The sequence below is a fragment of the Engystomops pustulosus genome, chromosome 1 (genome assembly GCF_040894005.1).
Source record: "Engystomops pustulosus chromosome 1, aEngPut4.maternal, whole genome shotgun sequence".
Lineage (NCBI taxonomy): Eukaryota > Metazoa > Chordata > Amphibia > Anura > Leptodactylidae > Engystomops > Engystomops pustulosus.
The window spans coordinates 271,339,826-271,359,049 of record NC_092411.1 but is presented as its reverse complement, the minus strand read 5'-3'; the positions used below and the strand labels follow the sequence as shown (position 1 = coordinate 271,359,049).

The window sequence follows — 19,224 nt, the reverse complement described above, 5'->3', positions numbered from 1 at the left end:
GTTTAGATCTCCAGCTTTAACTTAATCAGACATCATTTAACTTCATCTTTCCATCGACATCCTTAAAGTGACGTTTACTGTAAAATTTCATTTTCCTAGGTTTCATTGTTTTTGGAGGTATTGAAAACCAAAGAAGTCTATGGAAAAGAGGAGAAGTAACTGAGTGGAAGAGGAGAAAAAAGGGAAGCTGCTGTAGCTTTAAGTAAGTTTTTTATCTTTCCTCAAGTGCTTTTTTTGACATAAGAGGTCAGGTCAGGTCATACTGACTCCATAAGTGGAAGAGAAGGAGTTAGGTCGAATGCACATCGAGTGGCCTGCTTGACATACTGACGTCCTGATCCCACTGACTACACACCTTGTAGAGAAAGGGATTCCTTGCATTATATTGTAGCGAAATAGGATGTTAAGACTTCCAATACAAAGGCAGTACGTCAGCGCTGCCACTATATTAAACGTTACACTGTTGATGCTGAAGTATGGCCAGCAGACGGGAAGTCCTAGCATCATATTTTGGTATAATGCAAGGACTCCCCTTGTCTGTAGTCAGAGGGCAGAGATACAGGCCAGTTTCCATGGGAGGCACATGATTGTGTGCATTCGGCCTTATGGAGCAGATTCTCCCCTACTTTTTTTGTGCACTGTTTGGGAGACATCATCATGTACATGCACAGGAGGAGATGGCACTGCTTCTATTCCAATTTTCTGGTATTGAAGCAGTCAATTTCCGATTACAATAGCGACTACACCACCTGAAATTAATTCTGCGGGGCCCGTCAAATGGTACAGGGAAATATTACATGTACATTCTTAGGCCTCCTTTACACAATGGCCCACATTTATCAAAAGTAGTGCACTAATGTGCAGAGTGAACCAGGTTATTGAATATTGGCTCGCAGTCTTCATTAATCTAGCGTCCTCTGCATTACTAAGGAAGTGTGCACCATCTTTTTGTGTACCTTTAACATAAAGCGTGCAACACAATTCTGTGAAGTTGCTGTAATAAATGTGGTGCACAGTCCGAATCGGCACAGCAACGCTTTTGGTGCAGAATTTTTTGGCATGACAAAGTGCAGCTGCAACATAAAACTGGAGCAGACACTTTATATATACATCTTATTCAACTCTATCTATGTGTGGAAGACCAAGAGTCAAAGTCCTGTCATAGTGGGTAGGAGGATGGAGTCGGGGGGGGGGGGGCAGAGCCAAAATATGTCGGAGCCCATCTGTGTTTTCTTTTTACTGGTAGGTGGGTTATTTTCTGGTTATTTTCATGTACATCAAAGCCTTTGAGGTTTCAGCGTAAGGCCCAGTGGCACACCTTGGAGCTGATGGGCCCCAGTGCAAAGTCTGTGCCAGGCCCCTGACTATAATGTATGGTGTATAGTACTAGTCTTCTCATATGGGAAAGTGACACCATAAGGGCCCCCTAAACCTCATGGGCCCAGGTGCGACTGCAACCTCTGCACCCCCTCAAGTTACGCCCCTGGTAAGGCCTGTCTTCACTATCTGGTAGATAGCGCAGCAGGTGATATGGGAAGTTGTGCAAATAAAAGTGGTCGTTTTTCTCTTTTATTGAATCTCTACACTATTTATTGGGTTTATTATATATACACTAAGCCACAAATCTAAGTTGACTAGGTTGATAAAGACTGGAATCCTAGTAAGAACTATAGACTGGTTACATCTAACAGCATGGATAGTCCAGGCTACGACTTCTTCTCTAATCGCATAGTTAATAAAGAACAGAACTGTAAATTGCACGTCTACACATGTGGCACTTCCTCTGTAGGTCAGTCGCTTTATAAATAACTGCATTAGAAGCCTACACAAAAGCAAAGCAACAAGCTAAAAATAAGAAAGGTATAAAATGCAGAAGGGGATGATACAACCCACTCGGTGTGTGGTCTACATGATAGTGACACATCCAGCACACGGCTATTGCAAATGTCTATTTCTTGCTAAGACGCCAGCGAGACATATGACATGTGACCATGAGCCACGAGACAGATAAATCCTCCAACCAGGATATTATTATAAATGCAGAAAGATATATGCACACATACACATAGGGGCAGATTTATTGTAGGCCTCATAGAGCACAACTGTTCTAGTTGTCCATGGCAACCAGTCAGTGCTCAGCTTTCACCTTCCCACAGCTGTTTCTAAAATGAAAGCTGAGCTCTGATTGGTTTCCATGGGCAACTACAACAGTTTTACCTCAGAAACTTGATGATAGATCTCCCCCTTAAAGCCCATACGTACATATACACTTTAATTACAGGTATACTGTATATACATGTATAGTAACAGATACGTTTATGCTGTTTCAGATGTTAATAAATGCATATGTATAAATTATCATGGCATCACTTATAGGTCACTATTTTTTCAGTTTGCTATTTATAGGGCTAATGTCTCCTTAAAGGGAACGAGTCTTCAGATTTTATCCCATTAAATTAGGAGTCCCCTCAGCAGGCGTGTAACTAGGAGAGGCAGGGCCCCATAACAGACTTGTGAATGGGGCCTCCCTTCCCGCTTAAAAATATACCTAATACACTTTTACACACACATACAGTGCTACATACAGACGTACAGTATATATACACATACAGTATAATACAGTATATACAAACACCATACACCATATACACATACAAAATATAAACATCACAGAAACACACACACACTTATACAGCGTATATACATCACATATATGTTATATGCTTACTATACAATGTGCAGCATAATATGTATATAATGGTGCACATCCTCCATTTTTTTGTGTCAGGTTGGATGATCGGGCCCCCTGAGACCGCTGGCCCCATAGAGCCCCATAGTTGCGCCCCTGCCCCTCAGATAGGGTAGGAAAATCAAGGGCACATAAGTAGAGAAGAGTCATATTTTGTCCAACCTGGCATAATTTTGAGTAAAAGTCTGTAAACATTCAGTGCCCCTTCACGCCCCCCCCCCCCCCCACTGCACCCATATGGCGTAAAGGTTGCATAGTTGCGAGAATTTTTGATTATTTTTAATACATTTCCCCCATTATGTGTGTCCCATAGGTTTTATGTGTTTTAATATATCCTTTCAAGTTAAAAAAAGATATCCTAAATGAAAAACCCAGATCAGACCCATTAACCCACTGTACTATTACTACACAGAGTCTGTAAAGGGTCCATGGAGAGGTCTCCATACATAGTGGTTGTTTGCTGCATTATGATTGTAGCACTTAACTGACGGTGGTGGTCAAAAGCGGCGCGCCCTATCTTTTGCTGTGACAGCCGAGGTTCTTACCGATGGGTATGACCTACAGTGGACCCTGCCAGAGGCATAGTCTAATACAGATCCATCGCTACAGTAGTATTGCAGTATAAGGTATCAGTGATCAGAGACCAATTGGGTTTAAATACAAAAAAAAAAAAAGTTATAATAGAAAAGAAACCAAAAATTCCAAATCAACCCAGATATAAAAATAAGTAAACAAACAGAGATCCAGTATTACAGTATTATTGCACTATACATTTTCAGTGATCAGACCCCTTTGGGTTCAACTACCCCGGGGGGTCTTAACAAGGGGCATATGTTATGCCACAACCTATTGTAAGGCACTATTAGGTTTTTGATTCAATAAAATTTTGTTGAAAATATTAAAAAAAGAGTGAATAAACCTAAAATTCCAAATAAAAACCCCCCTTTCCCTAGAAAAGAGATACCCATCCCAAAATGCCTGATCTATCAACATTAGAGATGAGCGAGTATACTCGTCCGAGCTTGATGCTCGTTCGAGTATTAAGGTACTCGAAATGGCTCGTTGCTCGGACGAGTATTTCCCCTGCTCGAGATCGAGCATTTAATTAAAAATACACAGTGAAGAACAGTGAAGAATAGAATAAAAACAGTGAACACAGTGAACACAGGATCATTTAAGTGAAAAACACAGTAAAGAACACAGTGAAGAATAGATTACAGATGTTCAGCACATCTGCTTACTTGTCGGAAGATACGCGCGGAACAAAATAGTATGTGAAGAACAATATATATATGTGTGAAGAACACATTGAAGAACACGGGGAGCAGCACAGAGACACCAGGGAGCAGCACAGAGACACCGGGGAGCAGCACAGAGACACCGGGGGAGCAGCACAGAGACACCGGGGGAGCAGCACAGAGACACCGGGGGAGCAGCACAGAGACACCGGGGGAGCAGCACAGAGACACCGGGGGAGCAGCACAGAGACACCGGGGGAGCAGCACAGAGACACCGGGGGAGCATCGGGGCTGGGGCAGCACGGATACAATGTGGGAACGGGCAGAACGGAGACATCGGGGGAATGGGCAGAACGGAGACATCGGGGGAATGGGCAGAATGGAGACATCGGGGGAATGGGCAGAATGGAGACATCGGGGGAATGGGCAGAATGGAGACATCGGGGGAACGGGCAGAACGGAGACATCGGGGGAACGGGCAGAATGGAGACATCGGGGGAATGGGCAGAACGGAGACATCGGGGGAATGGGCAGAACGGAGACATCGGGGGAATGGGCAGAACGGAGACATCGGGGGAAGGGGCAGAATGGAGACATCGGGGGAATGGGCAGAATGGAGACATCGGGGGAACGGGCAGAATGGAGACATCGGGGGAATGGGCAGAATGGAGACATCGGGGGAATGGGCAGAACGGAGACATCGGGGGAATGGGCAGAATGGAGACATCGGGGGAACGGGCAGAACGGAGACATCGGGGGAATGGGCAGAATGGAGACACCGGGGGAACGGGCAGAACGGAGACATCGGGGGAATGGGCAGAATGGAGACACCGGGGGAACGGGCAGAACGGAGACATCGGGGGAATGGGCAGAATGGAGACATCGGGAAAATGGGCAGAACGGAGACATCGGGGGAATGAGCAGAATGGAGACATCAGGGGAACGGGCAGAACGGAGACATCGGGGGAACGGGCAGAACGGAGACATCGGGGCTGGGGCAGCACGGATACATCGGGGCAGCACGGAGACACTCACGGAGGGGCAGCAGGGAGACACTCGGGGAGGGGCACACACTCGGGGAGGGGCAGCACGGAGACACCGGGGAGCAGCAGCACGGATCCCGACAAGTAAGCAGATGTGCCGAACATCTGCAATCTATTCTTCACTGTGTTTTTCACAGCGTTTTTTAACTTAAATGATCCTGTGTTCACTGTTTTTATTCTATTCTTCACTGTTCTTCACATCTGCTAACTTGTCGGGAGATAATATACGCGCAGAACAGTGAAGAACATCTGCTAACTTATCAGAAGACATTCTTTTTCAATTAAATAACACATTTTATTCCCGAACCATGGTCCCTTTGAAAAATGCTCGAGTCTCCCATTGACTTCAATGGGGTTCGTTATTCGAGACGAGCACTTGAGCATCAGGAAAAGTTCGTCTCGAATAACGAGCACTCGAGCATTTTAGTGCTCGCTCATCTCTAATCAACATACATAACCGTTCATTAACACTTTTTTTTGCCATTTTTACCATTTTAATAAAAACTAATCAAAAGGTGGCGATTAAAACAGCAGCTCATCCCACAAAAATCCCACTTTACACAGCTCCATACACTGAAGTATGAAAAACTTATTGACCCAGAATGCGGTAATACAGCAAAATTTTTTAACTTTTTTAAAGGCTTTCATTTTTTTTTTAGGTTTAAAACAGAAAAAACACAATTTAAATTTGGGATCTCCATGATCATACTGACCTTTTATAAGTTTTATAGAGGTTACTGGAGGTTGGGATTAGTTTTTTTGCATATTGGTAGCAGACGACAAGGTAACACGATTGTAGCCCTGAGAAAATGCAATGAACTGAATGTATACAAATGACACGGCCATAAAGTATCCACTCCAGCAAAGCTTTTGCATGCACTTCCCTACATGTTATCAATAACAGGACAACACAAGGTATTTGTTCCCCAATATGATTCTATACAAAAAAAAATCCAACACTTTTCTTGTCAGAACTGGAATGTCAGGATATCCCAATTTTTGGGGAGGTGATTTTACTTTATTGTTATTTATTGTAGTTTTTTTCAGTTTTGCATATGAATTTGGATAAGAATTTTTTCAACAGGTAAAGGGGAAAGTCTGAACATATTAGAAGGGATATTTTATACTCTACTTGGGAGTGCTGGTAATTTAGTGAGATAAGAGCTGGTGACCCTTTAAGCTGCCATTAAGCTGCTGACCTACTGGAATTAAGGATTTTAAGTGCCCAATACTTTTGTTTTCTTTACCCCTCAACTGAAGCGAGCATGCACATGTATGGGAATGTTGGGCAATAAAAGCCATTATTTTTAGGTCCCAATTCTCTTATCACATCTTGACACTTACAGATATTGGTGCAACTGTGAGAGGCTTGACATATACATTATTGGAGCCACCACTAGAGGGAGCTTAGAAGTTTGCTGCATACAAAGTCATTATTGACTTCATTGCCTCCAAGCTCCCCCTGCTGGTGGTTGCAGAAAGACAAATTTTATTCTTTCATGCTATGGCCATGGAAGAGATATTGGAATTGTATCTGAGAATCTAAGTTAATATAAAGATAGCTTAGAAAATTAGTTTTGGAACTAAAACTGATATGGTGAAAAAAAATTGGGAAATTTACTTTCAATAATTTTACAATACCTTTCTACTGTCTGCGCAGTACAGGCGGTCCTCGACTTAAGAACACCCAACTTAGAGACAACCCCTAGTTACAAACGGACCTCCGGATGTTGGTAATTTTCTGTACTTTATCCTTATGCTACAATAATCAGCTATAACAGTTATCACAGGTGTCTGTAATGAAGCTTTATTGTTTATCCTGGTTCTTATGACAACCCAATATTTTTAAAATCAATTTTCACAGAGACCAAAAGAATTTTGACTGGGGCTACAATGATAAAACATACAGTTCCGACTTACAGAGAAATTCAACTTAAGAACAAACCTTGAGAACCCATCTTGTATGTAACCTGGGAACTGCCTGTATATCACATGTTAGAATTGAAGCACATGATCCAGTGCTGTACTATGACTAGGGAAAAGAATTAGCAACCCAGCCCAGTACTTTGAAGTTCTGGTTCTGTCTTCAGGTCACTGAAGGTAGGAACGTCCACATAATAGCCCCCATACAGTATTCAATCTCAGATTCCAATTTAATGATATCGTAAAGCAAAGCAAACAGCCGTAAAGTACAGTAATGTATGTAATTTCTAGACATAAAGTTATAATACAGCGCAGTAAAGGATGCGCTGCTTTTGCCTGGTAGCGGTCATAGTATTTGTACAGCATTATACTTTATACCCCCAGAGTTGTTGTATTATAAAATCTGGGTTTTTTTATATGGCATTTTTAAAGTTTTCCATGTAAAAGTACAAAGTGCATGCAAACAGTCAAAAGTTAAACAATAACTCACGCACATTCGTTTAATAGAAAGTTCTGCTATAAAAACCACTATAAAGACGCTCGCAGGTATCACCGGGAGAAATATGGAAGGTCAATGGTCTCTTCAAAGTTCTCATCGCTCTTATAAAGGATCAAAAAGGTAAATTTTTTCTTTTTACAACATACAAAATAAAAAATATTTTCTTGTGGTTAGGGACTGATATAATGTAATTTGGGGGCCTCCATCCATAGTAAAAATATGATTGTAGAAATCGTACTTAGAAACACAGTTCTGGTGTCATTTTATATAATTGTGTTTCTACTTACCATAGAAGCAGAGATATCCAATGTTAAAGTTACTGTTGGGAGTGCTATCTGTATATTAACATATCATATCTGACTGCAACTTTAACAGTGGCTATCCCTGGTCCTGTGGTGCCATGAAACACAATCTAGGTTAAAGATTAAAGATTTCCCCCTTTAAAATGACACCAGAACTGTGTTTTTAGTGGCCACGACTTAGAAAGTATAGCCATTTGAAGTTAGCCTGCCATGACGTCTATACACATGCTATCTGCACGGGTTATGTGCAATGAGGACGCTTATAGCCGCATAAAGCAATTAAAAATAATAAATGTCAAAATGAAAAAAAAATATCAACAATCACCAAAAAATTCCTAAAAAATCTCTAAAACTCTTGAAACATTGATTTCAAAGAAATAAGTAATTTCCTCCCAATGCATTCCTTTCACTGATGGAAATTCCACTATACTGTACATTTTTCATTCTCATAAACTATTTACAATGTCAACATGTTATTAAACTTTATGCCGTAAATGGTATGTGATATGGCATATAATATATACATATAATGTAATGTAATATATGCTATATATATAACGTTATACCAGTTATGGCATGAAGTGTAGTAACATGTTGGTATTGTATATAATTACTCTCTGATACAATACATTTCTATACAAGGAAGAAAAAAAATGTGTTTTTGACTCATTTCCCAGCATGTCAATCCAGTTCTTCCCTCCCATAGCCCTGAACCATCAGGTTTTGTAAAGGTTAATACCTTCATGGGATGAAACACCTGACCTTAAAATATGCAAACAACAATAGCAAGACACTGAAAGAAATGCACATTATAGCACGTAAAAGGTTTGGAAACTTTGTTGCGAGGCTAAGAGCTGCGCGGAAGACATGGTTTAGAAGAACCTTAACTTTTGGTGGAATGAATGGTGCAATCAAAGGGGTTTGCCCATGAAAATTCTCAAATTTTAATCCCCTAGTGAAAAATCATTTTACTTAGTTTTATTGCAGGTTTACCTCCTATCACTCAGTGATGGTCAGTGTAAGATTCCAGAGTGTGAGTGAGGACTCTCTAAGCAGACACTTCATGATTCCTCTAGTGCTGTGAGATGCTATGTGCTGACAATGTGCTTAGATTATCAGGGTGCAAGTTTATTTACACTTTTATTTAGCTTCTGAGAATTCACTGGTATCTGACACATACAAAGAGAGATGAGACAGGTCAGAGATGATGAGATCCATGAGATGCAAATAACACACAATGACACACTCGGCTCTGCTATCTCAGCTATAACACACACAGTCAGCCCTGCTGACTGCACACTCTCCGCACGCTGATGTATGAGTGTGTTCACATCATGTTTTGTGTCATACGTTGTAAGGAGGATTCCGACGCATCCTTAAAATGCATGACACAGACATATTACACATGCCTATACAGTGGGATACGACGCCCGGGGACCCCCCTGAATGAGGGGGGAGGAGTTGTACATTGACAGAATCCTGTGCTTTACTGATGTATATGCTTATTGTATACCAAAAACATGATGTTGAACTCAGACTTTGCCATCAGGAAGTCTGTGTGTGTGTGTGAGCAAATCTTGGAATGCAGGGAGGAGCTCACTGCAGCATCATGCAGGAGAACAATCTGTCCTGCCTGACCCTAGACTTCGGATTTACATTTGGATCCCAGGGCAACCGAAACTGATAGAGACAGCTTGGAATTATATCTGTGAAATGCTGTATTTTTACATAATGTGTTATTTTGTTATCCTGAGTATTTTTTTTAAAGGTTTTTATTGTTTTTTGTATACAAAAATACAACCTTGTTCAATAAAGTAAAGGACATTTGGTGGTATATCTCAGTTACAAAATAAAGCATTTACATTGTATGTGGGGTTGGGGTTAAGTGGGCGAAGTCAAGTCCAGACAGTTCAGCAGTGTAGGTTGTATAATGGGGCTGGGGGGCAGTGTAACAGGGTGAACATGTCAGAGTGCTTATTTCAATACTGCCCCTTATCTCTAAATTTTGACCATCGGCATCTGTGCCAAGAAGGACCAACGGGGTTCTTATCTCCAACAGCAAAGTGAATAGTGTTCATCACTCTCACTGAATGGTGGTTGCCCTCCCTGCCAGGCACAAACCCAGTTTGGTCTTTGTCAATAAGTAAAGGGAGTCGGCAACTGAGCCGATTAGCTAGCACCTTGGCCCAGATTGTAATATCTACATTAAGCAGCGATATTGGTCTGTAGCTGCCACAGAGTTCTGGGTTCTTTCCTGGCTTGGGTAGGACCATGATGATATCTTCTATTGCTTGGGGGGAGGGGGTAATTCTAAAGGAGCGTTACAATAGTTTGTCAGATGGGGCATTATAACTTTTTTAATTTTTTTTATAGTAGCCTATGGAAAGGCCATTAGGCCCCCGGGCGTTTACCTAGCGGCATAGCAGAGACTATATCCTCTACCTCTTTCTGTGTTGATGGGTTTGGTCAGAGAGCTTCATTTTGGTAGGTAGAGGTCCGACAAAAAGGCTGCAGTATCTTGGTACTTATTATGTGACCCTTCATGGGGTGTCTCTGAGATGTTAGATATAGTCTCATTTCCTCTGTAATGGATTTAGTGTCATTTACCTTAGAGCCTTCTTTTGTCATAATGGTATGTATATAGGCTTTCCCTCTCTCTTTATGCGCTAATGAGGACATACGTTTGTTTGCTTTATCCCCATGTGCATAAAATTTAAATTTGTATTGTTGGTAGTTTTTAGCTGCTCTTATATTTGGTAGGTATACTACTTTTTTCTAGTAGTTCTAGTGCTATGTCATTCAATAAGCCATTCAGTTCTTGAGTCAGTCTCTGCCCCCGATCCTAAGTACCGTATATATAAGAATCTTCAGGGGAATACCCCTATTTGTACTTATTTTTTAAGGAAATCAACCATCAAAATCCATCCTGATAAACCAGGGATACTTACTCTTAGATCCAGGCACCATCACTGTGGTAATCTTCTTATATTTGTTTTCCATGGCCTCCTTCATTCGTCATCAACGTTTACAATTATGCTAATGAGCCAGAAGGGTTCAAGGTTGCTGTAGTTTCAATGGCTGTTACACTGTGCAGAAGCACTTCCACCTGCACGCTCCTTTTGTTTTGTTTTCTTTCATAGACTGACAATATTTTGATTTTCAAGGTAGTAATCAGAATGGGTCCGTTTCGAATCAGCATGGCCTAATACACTTAAAGGGGTTAACCAGGCTAAGGTTATTTATAACATGTCCATAGAATACATCCCCAATCAAATTGGTGGCTTGATAGTAACCAGAAAGTGAAACAGGAATCAAACAGCTCCGATCTCTCTGTAGTTGTCAAACCATGTTACTGTGAAACATCTATAATTCATTTGAATTGGCATTGAGCTGCAGTGACTTGGTTTAACCAATACACAGAGAATAGAGCTGTTCCATTGTCTGTTTATCAGCTGATTTGTGGCATGCTGGGTGTTGAGCCCCCATAATCTGATATTAATTACCTATCTACACTCACCGGCCACTTTATTAGGTACACCATGCTAGTAACGGGTTGGACCCCCTTTTGCCTTCAGAACTGCCTCAATTCTTCGTGGCATAGATACAACAAGGTGCTGGAAGCTCCTCAGAGATTTTGCTCCATATTGACCTGATGGCATCACACAGTTGCCGCAGATTTGTCGGCTGCACATCCATGATGCGAATCTCCCGTTCCACCACATCCCAAAGATGCTCTATTGCAGTGATGGCGAACCTTTTAGAGGCTAAGTGCCCAAACTACAACCAAGACCCACTTATTTATTGCAAAGCGCCAACACAGAAATGTAATTAGCGATTTATACTCCCTGCTCTGCCACTGCTTTCATTCATATCAGCACCCTGAGGACCAATAAAGCAGAAAATAGAAGAAAACTGGATGATCATAGTGGCTTCGCTCCAGGGTCCCATAAACAGGAAGAATTGTCAGGGCTGGAGCAGGAGCTATAATGATAATCCAGATCTCCCCCCCCCCCCCCTCTCCACTCCTCCAGTAGTCCCAGGTAGCTCTGTCATTTTAATATAGCTCTGTGCACAACAAGTCCTGGGCTGTCTGGATTGTAGGAAGATAATTGGAGTCCTCTCTGGTGATTACCTGAGTGCCCACAGAGAGGGCTCTGAGTGCCACCTCTGGCACCCGTGCCATAGGTTCACCATCACTGCTCAATTGGATTGAGATCTGGTGACTGTGGAGGCCATTTGAGTCCAGTGAACTCATTGTCATGTTCAAGAAACCAGTCTGAGATGATTCCAGCTTTATGACATGGCGCATTATCCTGCTGAAAGTAGGGATCAGATGTTACAGGGTACATTGTGCTCATAAAGGGATGGACATGGTCAGCAACAATACTCAGGTAGGCTGTGGCGTTGCAACAATGCTCAATTGGTACCAAGGGGCCCAAAGAGTGCCAAGAAAATATTCCCCACACCATGACACCACCACCACCAGCCTGAACCGTTGATACAAGGCAGGATGGATCCATGCTTTCATGTTGTTGACGCCAAATTCTGACCCTACCATCCGAATGTCACAGCAGAAATCGAGACTCATCAGACCAGGCAACGTTTTTCCAATCTTCTACTGTCCAATTTCGATGAGCTTGTGCAAATTGTAGCCTCAGTTTCCTGTTCTTAGCTGAAAGGAGTGGCACCCGGTGTGGTCTTCTGCTGCTGTAGCCCATCTGCCTCAAAGTTCGACGTACTGTGCGTTTAGAGATGCTCTTCTGCCTACCTTGGTTGTAACGGGTGGCGATTTGAGTCACTGTTGCCTTTCTATCAGCTTGAACCAGTCTTCCCATTCTCCTCTGACCTCTGGCACCAACAAGGCATTTCCGCCCACAGAACTGCCGCTCACTGGATATTTTTTCTTTTTCGGACCATTCTCTGTAAACCCTAGAGATGGTTGTGCGTGAAAATCCCAGTAGATCAGCAGTTTCTGAAATACTCAGACCAGCCCTTCTGGCACCAACAACCATGCCACGTTCAAAGGCACTCAAATCACCTTTCTTCCCCATACTGATGCTCGGTTTGAACTGCAGGAGATTGTCTACATGCCTAAATGCACTGAGTTGCCGCCATGTGATTGGCTGATTAGAAATTAAGTGTTAACGAGCAGTTGGACAGGTGTACCTAATAAAGTGGCCGGTGAGTGCATATCTATTATTTTAACCTAGGAAACTCCTTGAACCCCTTAAGGACGCAGCAGCCATTTTATAGCTTAAGGTTCAGCCCCATTTTTTGTATTCTGACTTGCATCGCTTAATGGGGCTCATTTACTTGCCTGGTCCAGTCGCGATCCCGCGGCGCGTTCTCTGACAACGAATTGGGTTCTGCCGGGATTCACTAAGGTCGTGCGCCAAAATATCCAGTAGGTGTCGCTGCTGCACCGAGGTCCGCTGGAGTTCACCTTCTTCTTCCCTGTGCAAGTGAGTGCTGATCTTGCGACACTTTTCGTTTTTTAAATTCCACGGCAGGCGGAATACGGTGCAAAATGGAAAAATTCGAGGAACCAACGAAAGTTCGGCCGCAGAGCACTTAGTAAATAAGCCCCAATATGGTTATAACTTTTGAACAGTGTTACTTATCAAAGCGATTCTGAGATTGATTTTCCCCACATGTTGTACTTGTACTCTTTATATGTTTTGGGGCTTATGGGTATTTTTATTGATTTATTCATTTATTTTTTGTTGAATAACTTTTTTTTTTTTACTATTTACACCATGGGACATGAACAAGCAATCATCTGATTGCTTGTTCATGATAATACTCTGCAATACTGATGTATTGCAGGGTATTAGCAGTGTCAGCCTATGCACATGCGTCATAGACGCCATCTCCATGGCACTGCTTGCCAAAGAAGGTGCTGGGAGTGGGCGATTGTGGGGGAAAGACCCCCTAAAGGCAAGTTAAATGCCCCGGTTGTGCTGACGGCGGGATTTAACGGGTTAAACACCCACGATCGGAGCCCACTTAGACCACGAGTGATACCCCGCGACTCCCGGTGCCGTTTCGGCTCCAGTGCAGAGCCGAACCGGCCTCGGCTCAGTGCCATACTAGTAAAGCACTGAGCGCTAATCGTGGGAGCCCACGGAGTAATAGTACGCTGCTGAGCGCTATAGGGTTAAGCTTTATGTGAATAATACAAGAGGGCAGGAAATTTACCCTTAAAAACAGCTCTTTTTGATGCCATAGGAGTGGAAACAAGGAGATAAATAGATCAAGGCAGAGACTGACTGCCCCACAAACTGACAGCAAAGATTTTATGCTGACGAAGTGATGATGACACAAAACCCGCTTGAGACAGATAAGTTGATTAGATCAGAATGGGAAATATGTCATTGTAGCGCAGGCGGAGTTGCATGTGGTGGTGATATGTAAAGGATATGGCATGACACTGCTCGAACTATTCAAAGCCTAAGCATTGAATACAGTAAGAGATTTTTTTTCTTCTGCCTCAGGCACAGATATTGCTGTCACCTTGTCACACGTGGAAAACGAGACGTTGCGTTTTATTGTGAGCATAACTAGAATACCACAATAAGTGTGTTTTACGGGAATCTTAGAAAAACCCCTGAGGGCCCTTAGAGGAGTAGAGGAGGTTTACTTACCGAGCTCAGCCTTGTTTTTACAGAAATAGGGATGGGGGGGGGGGGGGGGGATAAAAAGTAATTGTAAATTGGTGGGCGACAAAAAGGGGGCCTTACTAGTTGGTGGGCCATGTTGGAGAGTAGGATATAAGTAGTGGCTACATAAAGGAAAAGCAAGTGGTAACTACAGAAAGAAGGGCATTTTAAATTGGGGCATTATAAATGAGTACATTAGGGGGCATTTTATGTGGGGGCAGAGGCAGTGTGGGAGGCAACATGACAGTGTTGGGTCAAACTAGATGGGAGGCATTATACAGTGTGGTTGTCACAGGAAGGGAGGGGATAATAAAGCATAGGTGGGAAACACGAAGGGGAGTTGTCAGGATCGGAGGTAGTGGCTTCCCAGAACCATAATGGAGGATGACACAAGCCAACACCTGGGTTCGGAGTCTAAGTGGCACCCGGTCTTCACCAGAGCCCGCCGCAAAGCAGGTCTTGCTGCAGCGTGCTACCACCAGGTCGTTCCACAAGTGTGACTTGGCAGCAAAGGTCGAGGTACAGGAATGGTAGGCAATCTCGTAGTCGGGGACAGGCAGGAGGTCAGGATGGGCAGCACAGGATCAGAGTTGGTGACGTAGCAATCAGTCAAGGCAGGCAGCGAAGGAGCGTAGTCAGGAACGGCACCGTGGCCACAACGCGAAATCACAATAACACCGCAGGGCATCAGACAAAGCTTTTTTTCTAAGGCACAAGGTACGAAGATCTGGCAGGGTGTGCAGGGGGAGACTTAAACAGATCTCTGGGAAATGGCCAGCGCCAATTAACAGTGCACTGGCCCTTTAAATTTTCTGCAAGGACCGTGGACAGTAATCAGGAGCGGGGAGAGGTGAGCAGTGCAAGTGCCGTGCCTGCGAGCACGGAAGGGCCAGACCCGTGACAGGAGTATTGTACAGGTTTGGGTGCAGGTGGCAGATTAAGACTGCCATGGGCCCTGGGCTTTTTGAATACTATAGCCCCTACAAGTCTGGAATCACTTCCTACAGCTGGTACTAGAATCAAGTTTCTTTAGAGGATGTGTCCCTTTTGCCTGCTTTCATTTGGCAATTTCAGGACCTTTTGGAGGTCCTTCAAAGGTCCTGAAATGGGTCTTAAGAGCAGAAATAGAAGTACAAGGATTTCATGGGTGAAGGCCCTTCTCTGTACAAAATTTGGTTGGTTGGGTGCCCACCTTGTCACACGTGGAAAACGAGACGTTGCGTTTTATCGTGATCATAGCTAGAATACCACAATAAGTGTGTTTTACGGGAATCTTAGAAAAACCCCTGGGGGCCCTTAGAGGAGTAACAAACGTAATAGAAGGGTTACTTACCCAGCTCAGGCCTTGTTTTTACTCAAATAGGGATGGGGGGAGGAGGATGAAAAGTAATTGTAAATTGGTGGGCCACAATAAGGGGGCCTTATTAGTTGGTGGGCCATGTTGGAGGGGAAAATATAAGTAGTGGCTACATAAAGGAAAAGCAAGCGGTAACTACAGAAAGAAGGGCATTTTAAATTGGGGCATTATAAATGAGTACATTAGGGGGCATTTTATGTGGGGGCAGCGGCAGTGTGGGAGGCAACATGACAGTGTTGGGTCAAACTAGATGGGAGGCATTATAAAGTGTGGTTGTCACAGGAAGGGAGGGGATAATAAAGCATAGGCGGGAAACATGAAGGGGAGTTGTCAGGATTGGAGGTAGTGGCTTCTCAGAACCACTGTGGAGGATGACACAAGCCAACACCTGGGTTCGGAGTCTAAGTGGCACCCGGTCTTCACCAGAGCCCGCCGCAAAGCAGGTCTTGCTGCAGCGTGCTACCACCAGGTCGTTCCACAAGTGTGACTTGGCAGCAAAGGTCGAGGTACAGGAATGGTAGGCAATCTCGTAGTCGGGGACAGGCAGGAGGTCAGGATGGGCAGCACAGGATCAGAGTTGGTGACGTAGCAATCAGTCAAGGCAGGCAGCGAAGGAGCGTAGTCAGGAACGGCACCGTGGCCACAACGCGAAATCACAATAACACCGCAGGGCATCAGACAAAGCTTTTTTTCTAAGGCACAAGGTACGAAGATCTGGCAGGGTGTGCAGGGGGAGACTTAAACAGATCTCTGGGAAATGGCCAGCGCCAATTAACAGTGCACTGGCCCTTTAAATTTTCTGCAAGGACCGTGGACAGTAATCAGGAGCGGGGAGAGGTGAGCAGTGCAAGTGCCGTGCCTGCGAGCACGGAAGGGCCAGACCCGTGACAGGAGTATTGTACAGGTTTGGGTGCAGGTGGCAGATTAAGACTGCCATGGGCCCTGGGCTTTTTGAATACTATAGCCCCTACAAGTCTGGAATCACTTCCTACAGCTGGTACTAGAATCAAGTTTCTTTAGAGGATGTGTCCCTTTTGCCTGCTTTCATTTGGCAATTTCAGGACCTTTTGGAGGTCCTTCAAAGGTCCTGAAATGGGTCTTAAGAGCAGGAATAGAAGTACAAGGATTTCATGGGTGAAGGCCCTTCTCTGTACAAAATTTGGTTGGTTGGGTGCCCACCTTGTCACACGTGGAAAACGAGACGTTGCGTTTTATCGTGATCATAGCTAGAATACCACAATAAGTGTGTTTTACGGGAATCTTAGAAAAACCCCTGGGGGCCCTTAGAGGAGTAACAAACGTAATAGAAGGGTTACTTACCCAGCTCAGGCCTTGTTTTTACTCAAATAGGGATGGGGGGAGGAGGATGAAAAGTAATTGTAAATTGGTGGGCCACAATAAGGGGGCCTTATTAGTTGGTGGGCCATGTTGGAGGGGAAAATATAAGTAGTGGCTACATAAAGGAAAAGCAAGCGGTAACTACAGAAAGAAGGGCATTTTAAATTGGGGCATTATAAATGAGTACATTAGGGGGCATTTTATGTGGGGGCAGCGGCAGTGTGGGAGGCAACATGACAGTGTTGGGTCAAACTAGATGGGAGGCATTATACAGTGTGGTTGTCACAGGAAGGGAGGGGATAATAAAGCATAGGCGGGAAACATGAAGGGGAGTTGTCAGGATTGGAGGTAGTGGCTTCTCAGAACCACTGTGGAGGATGACACAAGCCAACACCTGGGTTCGGAGTCTAAGTGGCACCCGGTCTTCACCAGAGCCCGCCGCAAAGCAGGTCTTGCTGCAGCGTGCTACCACCAGGTCGTTCCACAAGTGTGACTTGGCAGCAAAGGTCGAGGTACAGGAATGGTAGGCAATCTCGTAGTCGGGGACAGGCAGGAGGTCAGGATGGGCAGCACAGGATCAGAGTTGGTGACGTAGCAATCAGTCAAGGCAGGCAGCGAAGGAGCGTAGTCAGGAACGGCACCGTGGCCACAACGCGAAATCACAATAACACCGCAGGGCATCAGACAAAGCTTTTTTTCTAAGGCACAAGGTACGAAGATCTGGCAGGGTGTGCAGGGGGAGACTTAAACAGATCTCTGGGAAATGGCCAGCGCCAATTAACAGTGCACTGGCCCTTTAAATTTTCTGCAAGGACCGTGGACAGTAATCAGGAGCGGGGAGAGGTGAGCAGTGCAAGTGCCGTGCCTGCGAGCACGGAAGGGCCAGACCCGTGACAGGAGTATTGTACAGGTTTGGGTGCGGGTGGCAGATTAAGACTGCCATGGGCCCTGGGCTTTTTGAATACTATAGCCCCTACAAGTCTGGAATCACTTCCTACAGCTGGTACTAGAATCAAGTTTCTTTAGAGGATGTGTCCCTTTTGCCTGCTTTCATTTGGCAATTTCAGGACCTTTTGGAGGTCCTTCAAAGGTCCTGAAATGGGTCTTAAGAGCAGGAATAGAAGTACAAGGATTTCATGGGTGAAGGCCCTTCTCTGTACAAAATTTGGTTGGTTGGGTGCCCACCTTGTCACACGTGGAAAACGAGACGTTGCGTTTTATCGTGATCATAGCTAGAATACCACAATAAGTGTGTTTTACGGGAATCTTAGAAAAACCCCTGGGGGCCCTTAGAGGAGTAACAAACGTAATAGAAGGGTTACTTACCCAGCTCAGGCCTTGTTTTTACTCAAATAGGGATGGGGGGAGGAGGATGAAAAGTAATTGTAAATTGGTGGGCCACAATAAGGGGGCCTTATTAGTTGGTGGGCCATGTTGGAGGGGAAAATATAAGTAGTGGCTACATAAAGGAAAAGCAAGTGGTAACTACAGAAAGAAGGGCATTTTAAATTGGGGCATTATAAATGAGTACATTAGGGGGCATTTTATGTGGGGGCAGAGGCAGTGTGGGAGGCAACATGACAGTGTTGGGTCAAACTAGATGGGAGGCATTATACAGTGTGGTTGTCAGAGGAAGCAGGGGATAATAAAGCATAGGCGGGAAACATGAAGGGGAGTTGTCAGGATTGGAGGTAGTGGCTTCTCAGAACCACTGTGGAGGATGACACAAGCCAACACCTGGGTTCGGAGTCTAAGTGGCACCCGGTCTTCACCAGAGCCCGCCGCAAAGCAGGTCTTGCTGCGGCGTGGTACCACCAGGTCGTTTCACAAGTGTGACTTGGCAGCCAAGGTCGAGGTACAGGAATTGTAGGCAATCTCGTAGTCGGGGACAGGCAGGAGGTCAGGATGGGGTCAATTAACAGTGCACTGGCCCTTTAAATTTTCTGCACGGACCGTGGACAGTAATCAGGAGAGGGGAGAGGTGAGCAGTGCAAGTGCCGTGCCTGCGAGCACGGAGGGGCCAGACCCGTGACAGGAGTATTGTACAGTTTTGGGTGCAGGTGGCAGATTAACACTGCCATGGGCCCTGGACTTTTTGAATACTATAGCCCCTGCA

General features: G+C 44.4%; 1 protein-coding gene across 1 annotated transcript in view; it reads left to right on the top strand.

Moving 5' to 3' along the window:
* Positions 1-7,439: 7,439 nt before the first annotated feature.
* SH3BP2 (SH3 domain binding protein 2) overlaps positions 7,440-19,224 on the top strand; it is a 71,622-nt gene continuing 59,837 nt past the window's right edge. The window contains exon 1 of the mRNA XM_072126188.1: positions 7,440-7,572. Within this exon, the coding sequence (XP_071982289.1) occupies positions 7,517-7,572 (56 nt within the window). The 5' untranslated portion in view covers positions 7,440-7,516. The remainder of the gene's footprint in view (positions 7,573-19,224) is intronic.